This window comes from Cucurbita maxima, unplaced genomic scaffold (genome assembly GCF_002738345.1).
Source record: "Cucurbita maxima cultivar Rimu unplaced genomic scaffold, Cmax_1.0 Cma_Scf00003, whole genome shotgun sequence".
NCBI classification, from domain to species: domain Eukaryota; kingdom Viridiplantae; phylum Streptophyta; class Magnoliopsida; order Cucurbitales; family Cucurbitaceae; genus Cucurbita; species Cucurbita maxima.
In genome coordinates this window covers 3,870,893-3,879,907 of record NW_019272019.1, presented here as the reverse complement: position 1 = coordinate 3,879,907, position 9,015 = coordinate 3,870,893, and the positions used below count along the sequence as shown (strand labels likewise).

The following is a 9,015-nucleotide window of genomic DNA, read 5'->3' as shown; positions in this document are numbered from 1 at the left end:
AAATAGATCTTTCTACCTTGCCTGCATAGAGGTGTGAGCAACGAAGTCTTTTACCTTAGAAGATCATCAGGCTGAGCAACACAATCTGATCAGCGAGGAACAGTTTTCTGTTTTGAAGCTCAAATGCATATCCAAACAACAAAGAAGAAATATATTTACAGAAGGATAGGTACATTCCGACAGAGGAGTTTCAGATGAATAGTCATAACACACATTTGGACATATCATAGAAAAATCAAATAACGTTATTTTGCAGAATTCTACACTTCTTAGGCACAACATGGGAAACAACCGCTAAGCAGTATCTATAGGCTCTCACAAATTCAGATTTCAATGGAACTATCTTGAAGATGTGGAGGTCAAAGATCATGGATTTTGTTGTTCATACATGTTTGCAAACTATACAATATTTTTAGTTTAGGATTGGTTACCAGACATCAGCTCCCTTTGTTGCACCGAAAATTATTGCAACTGTGGCAATAACCGCCTGATATACAAAGTAAAATTATTAGCATTCAACAATGGCGGATCCAGAAATTTATATTAGAGGAAGAACAAATTCACACACGTGCACAATAAAAACATTAGTTATATACATGCAGGAATTTAAAATGAAATAATGCCAGGCGCTCATCTATCAAGATTCGAATCGCAAACCCTGAGATACCGAGCATGCCCTGCCTGAACTTAGAGACTAACTTGGTTAGATGAGTGATGCAATATTAAAAATATTTACCAATTAAATATACAAAAAAAAAAAAGTTTTCTTAAGATTTTTAGAAATCTTTCTTTGCTACTAACAATTTTTGTTGTTTTGTAATTTAGTTTTTAAGAACATTTAAAACTCCTAGTTAATGCTTTATAACAAGTAATAAATCAGTTTAGTTTGAAAAAGAAAAAGAAACAAAGTAAAAACAAAACTACTGTCAAAACGGAACTCAAGATACTAAAACTAAAAGAATGAAATGTTCTAGTTATTTACAAATTACAATCACCCACTACCGAAGGCCTCTTACCCAACCTAACTCAACTCAATACATCTTTAAGCAAGTTGCAAAAAAGTATAACAGAAAAATCACTTCTTATGAGGAAATAGAATTGCAGAACTATATTGAAGATATGATATAAGAACATCATCATGAAGCTGAAGAGGTCCAAAAAAACTAAGAATCAAAGTTACTCACAGCAATTGAGCATGCAACATATCCAGGTTTCTCACGATAGTGCACCCTGCCACATAGTATAAGAATTGCCCCAATGTACCATGTAGCAGGAAGGATGAAGCCAATAATAAACCTGAAGAACATGGTTCGTAATCTATTTGATCAGTCAACTCATAAATAAACACAAAATTCTGGGCAAAAGATATAGGGTAGGCAGGACACAACGAGTAATTCTATCATTCCGAACTACAACCTGATTGGTTTTCATTCATTAGATGGAAGCTGTAGCACTTTAATCTTCTTCTGAACTGATAACTTACCAACCATGTAACCACTGAAAGTTTGAAATGCTTATAGTGGACACAAGATATCATCTGGCTTGTTTATGATGATAATGCTACTGTAATTGTCGTAAATGATGATAAAGTCCAACAATTATGAGAACTTACAGGAACCACCCATAGCCAATACCACAGCAAGGAAGGCGAGGCTCTCTCACTGGTCTTCCTTCGACAATAGCATATCCTGGAAAAGAATTCAAAAACAAATTTTAAAAAATTGAGCTACTACTTCAATCATTGAAATGATGATTAAACGAATCCAAGGGTATATATTCCAGAAAAAGTTACACAAAATTATAGCAATGCAACGAAACTACACAAAATATGATAATGCAAAATCAAATCTCAGAGAGAGAGAGAGAGACAAAGTGTTAATGCAACTATAATGACGAACAAGCACATGACAAAAATCTTGTCACTCAAATGTATAAAACCACAACATTCTTTTCACCTATATTCTTCTCGAGATGCAAAAAGGAAAGAAGGCATGCGAATTTCAGAATGCTAAAATCAAGTATTTCAAAAATCAAAAGAGAATCACGTGTCTATTAAGTAAGAATCCAACCACACTTTTTGTCGAGATTTCGTCATAACAAAAAGCTTCAAATTCAATAACACTGATAAACTATAGTATAGTATTGTGATCGTTAATAATCATCATCATGAGTTAAAAGTGGCTTCCTACTCTACTTATTATTCAATTCTGAACTATAAACTTCCAAGCAGACACCAATACAAAGCACACTCAAAGAACAAGAAAATACAGGATCTAATCTTAACAAACTGCTAGTACTGGTAGGAATTAGAAAGCTGAAGGTTGAACTCCAACTGAAATACAGATAACAAAATATATGACAACTACGGATCATTCATCCATGCTTGGCACAAAATTTTCCAGTAGATCATAATTTTTAGATTCCGGACAGAACTAAGCTATTCAAGTGATAAGATCAACTTTACTGGAGTTCAACGCAAGGCATTTAACCGAGATCAGTAGTTCAAGTCAACGGAAAAGCAAGATCGATCAAATCGCACAAGAAACAAAAGAAACAACTAACAATAGATTAACAGGTGAGAAAAATTGAGGACGAAGAGGTTACCGGTGACAGTTTGATAGCCATGAGCATAGTTCTGAGGTTGAGAACGATCGTCGAAGTCGGAGACACCAGGCGGGCGAGTAGGCTGGGGGAATCCGACAGGAGGATAGTTAGCGACGCCTTGAAAGGTTCCGTAGTGAGGGTGGCCGGGATTGGGTTCGTGATGGTGGTGAACGACGACACCGACGGCAGCAGATTTATCTTCCTGGCTCATTTTCTCTCTTATTTAGAAACAAAACCCGAGGCGAAATGGATCAGAATTCGGAACGCGGGGACTTGTTTATTTTAAGAAAATTGTAATTATAAGCCTTGGAATTTTTTATTATTATTATTATTTAAAAAATATATAATTAGATGACGTGTAATATTAGAAATCAGACAAAACTTAAAATTGACAGCTCGGAAAATTAAGAGTCAATAAGTAGTCGCTTCTTTGTTAATTAATAGCGGTTGTTAAGACTTCATATCTCGCCGTCGGTCACTCATTTTGATTTTTGCTCCCACGGAGAGATGGATCGAGAGCAGGAAGATCTTCAATTTCTCGGCTTCTTCGGCATCTTCACAGAATCCTTCAATCTTGTTTTCTCATGGAGGAAGATCTTCAGCAAGATTACCCTAACCCTAATCTTGCCGCTTTCCGTCGTCTTTGTAGCTCACATCCAGGTATCCGAGCTTCTGTTCTTCAAGATCTTGAAAAACGAAGACTCTCTCAACTCAATCCCCAAGAATTCTCCGAATTACACGAAGCTTTCCGATATGATCACGTCGGAGTGGATCTCTTTCTGGCTCTTCAAAGCTGCGTATTTCACTTTCTTTCTTGTTCTCACTCTACTTTCCACGGCGGCCGTCGTTTACACCATCGCTTGTGTTTACACCGGTAAGGAAATCACCTTCAGGAAGATTATTAGCGTCGTTCCTAAGGTTTGGAGAAGGCTGATGGTTACGTTCGTATGGAATTTTGTTATCGTTTTGGTTTACAACATTGCTTTTGGTGTTTTGATTCTCCTTTGGGCTGCAATTTTTGGATTCGGTGGGATTGGGATTCTCATCATTGCTGGGATTTCGGTATCATATGTTCTAGGGTTTGTTTACATAAGCGTAGTGTGGCATCTAGCATGCGTTGTATCAGTTTTGGAGGATGTTTATGGGATTCAAGCAATGTTGAAGAGCAAGGAACTGATTAAGGGGAAGCTGGTGCTTTGTTGTGCTGTTTTCTTAACTTTTACTGTGCTGTTTCTAGCGAGTCAATTGGTTTTTCAGACAGTGGTAGTGCTTGGTAGCTCTAATCATTATGGATTCAGAATTGTTCTTGGAGTTCTTTGTTTCTTGTTGCTGTTCAAGGTGTTCCTCTTTGGGCTTGTTGCTCAAACAATCATCTACTTCGTCTGCAAATCATATCACCATCAAAATATTGACAAGTCCTCCTTGTCTGATCATCTGGAAGTGTATCTTGGGGATTATGTTCCACTAACAGCCCAAGATGTTCAATTAGGGGAGTTATAAGCTTGTTTAGTATCTCTGGAGTTGAAGAGTTTAAACTCAAATTTATGTGAAATGAACACTGGCTATGATTACATGTTGTACATATAATACATGTTGGTTTTAGTCGAGGGAATGGAAAATTTGGATTCTGATGCTTGTTCTTCATTCTATTTTCTTTGCATTCATGCTAAAAAGAGTAAATTGTTTGTAGAACAGTCTAAGAACAAATCATTCCATTGAAAAGAGAAACAAGCAGTAGATAATGTCATTAGTTCATGTATTTTTATTTTTGTTCGTCGAATTCACTCCTTTTGGCCTATAGTTTTTACAGATCTTTCTTCTTTTTGAATGTTTTTAATAGTAAGAAAGGCCAATTATACACAAAGAATCACAGATTAGACAGAGTCAAGAAGTTGGATCTTGCAAGCCACAAACCAGGTTTGCTGGAACTGCTAAGTCCATCATCTTTGGATAAGGCAGGTTCAAATCTGCAAGAGAGAAACAGTGCAGGTGTTATAGCAGAGTCCTATCAGTTTACACCATATTAAAGTTCTTGGTTATAAGTACTTACTTTCCATGATTTTCTTGAATTCTTCCTGCAAAACAAAAACAAAAACAAAAACAAACCACGCGTGATTTAGTAACAAAAATGATATCCAGAATCACTTATCTACAATTGTCAATCGAACATTGGCCTAATTTTGTGCTCGAAATGGCATTTACGGGTAAGCGGTTTTAGTTACTCGAGAAATTACCAGATCCTTGGTGAGCCGGGGATTGTATACTATCTCTTCACCTACCGTACTTACCTGAAATTTTAAATCAGATGTAAGCTATAACGAGCCGTGCTTTGGAGAAAGAAGAGATGTAAAAATTTCCTTACATTAAATCCCTTGTAATCGTGAGCAGGATAGATCAATGTGTCCTTTGGCAGAGTGAAAATCTTGCACACACAGTTAATAATCAGAACAGTTGGTGTTACCGAAAGCTAAAACACCAAGAAACCCCATTTATAGTTTGTGTTGTGAGTTTATGTCCTTACCTGCGAGTGTACAGATTCATAGAGCTGCTTTGAACTTCCACCCTGCAGAAAGCATTTACAGATTCATAGAGCTGTTTTGAAGCTTAAATTTTTAAATGAGATAGAAGAGAATACACGGTTGAGGATTATTGGGAGGGAGTCCTATGTTGGCTAATTAAGGAGATAATCATGAGTTTATAAGTAAAGAATATACCTCTATTGGTATGAAGCATTTTGGGAAAACCAAAAACAAAGCCATAAGAACTTGGATTGGAAACATGGGCAATATCATACAATATACTATTGTAGAAGTTCGTAATTCCTAACATAGAGACATCTAAGCACTTGGATTGGAAACGTGCATAAACGCAATGTGTGCTAAACATGAAGGCCATAATCATGTGGAGTGGTTATGATGAATTAAGAAAACATTTACACCTAAATGATTAGTTAATAGTTCATAATGGTTCCAGTAATTCAAGTGTGAGATCCCACGTCGGTTGGAGAGAAGAACGAAGCATTTTTTATAAGGGTGTGGAAACCTCTCCCTAACATATGCATTTTAAAAACTTTGAGGGGAAGTCCGAAAAGACAAAGTCCAAAGAGGGCAATATGTGTTAGCCCGGTTTGGGCCGTTACACCCCGCTACCATTATCATTTGACATTTATACAAGAAAAGTTTGGAAAATCAGTTGTGAGCTAGAAGAAGAGGAAACATGACAGTATCTTGATCTGAAAGACCAATACTTTTGAGAACTACCACCAACAGTTAATAAGTGAAATGGTGAAAGCTACCTGAAAATCTGTCCTCCCACATCCACGTATCAACAGAGCATCCCCAGTGAATGCCATCCTAGGATGAGGTTGATCAGGTTCATCCCCGGTTACGTAGGTGACACATCCTGATGTGTGCCCAGGAGTTGCACGAACCTGCATGGAAGAAGATAAGGTTGAGACAAGAGTCAACTCTAGGATTGTCCCCTAAATTTTTCCTTTTTCTGAACGTTGCTTTACTTGATGATGAACCCTTATGCTCAGTCTGGGTTCAGGAACTTTACAAATGAAATTATAGTCTAAGAGACCGCTTATGCTTCATTATTTAGGAACATCAGTTTCCATTCAAACTTCAAAGCTTGTAATATATCATAGGAGGAAAAAAAATTCATTCCATATTTCCCTCCCATTGCAAACAGAATCTCTACTAAACTGAGTCCTATCCTCTATTATTGATAGTAATAGAAGATAGGAACCCACCCGAGGGGATATCTATGGTGTGGAGCTACAACCCAAAAGGGAGACACAGGGGCTATATGCAGTATGGAATAATAAAGGTGGCTACATATGTCAAGGAGCGCTCCTGGCACAAAAATTAACTAACTTTCTGCGTTGCACTTTTCATCCTCAAGCCCACAAAAGTAAATGTTCACAGCAGATTGTTTTCATATCGAAACGCTAAAGAGGAAATGAATCAGTGTTTGAACGCTCTTTAAGAGCTCATGAACATTGTCATAGCATGAAGAAGTATTAATTTCTGAAGCATGAAACTAGAAAGCATCCCCAATTCTGCCATTGTGTGGCAGTAGCCATGGTAATATATATAGGTCGTGACCAGAATCAACTAACCTAGTTACACATAATACGTCAAGAATCAAATTAAATGATCAATATGAGAGAACGTTAAGTATCGCTAGCAGGTATATGGTTTGCTTTGACCTGTTATGTATCGTCATTAGCCTCAAGGTTTTAGAATGCGTTCGCAAGGAGAGGTTTCCACACTCATATAGAATGTTTTGTTCCCCTCTCCAACCAATTGTTAGATCCCACATTGTGGGAGAGGAAAACGAAACATTCCTTATAAGGGTATGGAAACTTCTCGTTAGCAAACGTGTTTTAAAAATGTGATGCGAATGGCAATACGTAACAGGCTAAAACGGACAAAATATCTACTAACAGTGGACTTGGACGGTTACCTTACCTTATCAAAGTTTAGAAATCAATACAAATACGAGAGCAGATCTGTTTTGTTGATGAATTTTCACCAGTCCTACGTGATGGCAATGATGTCTTGAAAAATGATGGAATCATAACTAAGTCCTATGTGTATCTTTGTTTTTGTAGTGTTAAATAAAAGTATTGGTATACCTCCAGGAATAGATCACCAAAAGGAATTCTATCGCCAGGTCCAATCAACACATCGGCCTTTGAACCGCTTGCTCTCGAGATTACAGATTTCGCTCCTGGAAATTTACTCTGAAGGAAATGATCGCATCAAATATAACAATAGCAACAAAGCCAGACACTGAAAAAAAACAAAAAATGATGATGGAGAAGAAAACCTTTATGAGTCCAGTCCCAGTGACATGATCAGCATGAACATGAGTATTCATAGCGTAAACAAGCTTCAATCCAAGTTCTCGTACAAGGTTTAGATCCCTATCAACAGTCCTGTCAACCGGATCAATCAACTGAAGGCAGAGAAAATTCAATAGATCACATGAGAATCGAAAAACCGACTGATGCTTTAGACCAACTAAGAAAACACACCAGAACTAAATCCATTACACATTTCATCAAAGAACAATCAAATTTCAAATCAAAACTCAAAACAGTCAAACAGAAAAGAGAGATTAGAGAGGGAAATTACAAGCGCTGGTTTATCAGGGTGAGAAACATCAGCAAGAAGGTAAGTGTAAGTAGAAGATTCCTTCTCGAACAATTGACGGAACAAGAGCTTAGATGAGGAAGACGATGACGATGACTCCATTTGGGAACTGAAATTCTTGGTGGAAATTCTGGAAATGGATTTCACAGGAAGAAGATGAGGAGGTTGAGAGACGAAGAACAAAGCGTTGGGAGGAGAAAACAAAGGAATTCGTAAGAATCGAAAGCTTTGCATCGCGCTTTGTTTTCTACTCAAAACTGGATTGGAACGTGGCAAAGGATAATACTAATTTAGTAAATTGTTTACAGAAAATGAGAAACAGGATGGAATCTTCATCAATGGATATGGAATGGAAAATTCGTCAGGTAGCGATTTCGCAAGCTTTGCCTCATCCGCCCCGCGCTCAGTGCTCCCGGTTTTGCTTTCGCCCAAAACAGAACAGAGTGCTTGTACACGATGCCCACGCATATAATTAATGAATAGGTGTCCCACTTAAATACGTACAATACAACACGAATTATATTAATATTATTATCAATATTTGGTGTGTTATATTGCCCATTTAAGTATAAGCTCTCGTGACTTTATTTTGGATTTTATTATATTCTATAATTATAAACTCATAATCATTTCCCAAGTTAGCAGTCGTGGACTTTCATCATTGTGGTCTCAACATTCTTCAAATGCATAGTCATGTTAACTATCCACACAGACCACACATAGTCTTAGTTCTTTCATGTACCTCTCATTTACTCGAGTGTCATAGATTTTCACCTCTATATTTATTAAACTTTAAAAAGCAATAAATTGTCGATCAAGAGATTATAAAAAAAAAAATGATTTAATTTTTAAGTGAATATATAAAAATACTATTGTGGTATGAATTTATTACATTCCTATTATGTGACTGTTGTGAAAAAGAATGCTTATCGTTACCAAGATCTAAATCATTGATTTTATCTTTATTTTATTGATTTAATTACATATTTTAAAATTTTGAATGAATTTTGTGCTTTAATATTCAATAAACAAAATTGAATATACTGCTTCCAAAATAAATAAATAGAAAGATTTGCTGTGAATGAGCATATTCAATCTCCACATCCTTATCAGAAGTTAAAAAATGATTCATTCGCACACCCCCTCTCCCCTGTTTCTTCTTTTACAGATAAAGAGATAATGAAAGAAGGAGACATAACATTCTCAGCCGCTCAAGAGTCAAGAGCCTAACGAACCAAGCTATCTCTCT

General features: G+C 36.7%; 3 protein-coding genes across 3 annotated transcripts; 1 reads left to right on the top strand and 2 right to left on the bottom strand.

Annotated features, from left to right (window-relative positions):
* Nucleotides 1–110: 110 nt before the first annotated feature.
* Nucleotides 111–2,885, bottom strand: LOC111477112 (60S ribosomal protein L18a-like protein). The gene is made up of 4 exons (XM_023121110.1): nt 2,605–2,885; nt 1,613–1,688; nt 1,185–1,296; nt 111–487 (listed from the first exon to the last, which is right to left on the bottom strand). The coding sequence occupies exons 1-4, from the start codon at nt 2,813–2,815 to the stop codon at nt 428–430; spliced, it is 459 nt and encodes a 152-aa protein (XP_022976878.1). The 5' UTR covers nt 2,816–2,885; the 3' UTR covers nt 111–427.
* Nucleotides 2,886–3,111: 226 nt separating this feature from the next.
* LOC111476070 lies at nt 3,112–4,104 on the top strand. The gene has a single exon (XM_023119979.1). The coding sequence runs from the start codon at nt 3,112–3,114 to the stop codon at nt 4,102–4,104; it is 993 nt and encodes a 330-aa protein (XP_022975747.1).
* Nucleotides 4,105–4,319: 215 nt separating this feature from the next.
* Nucleotides 4,320–8,225, bottom strand: LOC111477087 (persulfide dioxygenase ETHE1 homolog, mitochondrial-like). The gene is made up of 9 exons (XM_023121058.1): nt 7,749–8,225; nt 7,441–7,569; nt 7,247–7,354; nt 5,900–6,034; nt 5,126–5,167; nt 4,967–5,026; nt 4,839–4,892; nt 4,655–4,679; nt 4,320–4,571 (listed from the first exon to the last, which is right to left on the bottom strand). Exons 1-9 carry the CDS (start codon nt 7,998–8,000, stop codon nt 4,489–4,491), a joined length of 888 nt encoding a protein of 295 aa, XP_022976826.1. The 5' UTR covers nt 8,001–8,225; the 3' UTR covers nt 4,320–4,488.
* Between the last annotated feature and the right edge of the window lie 790 nt (nt 8,226–9,015).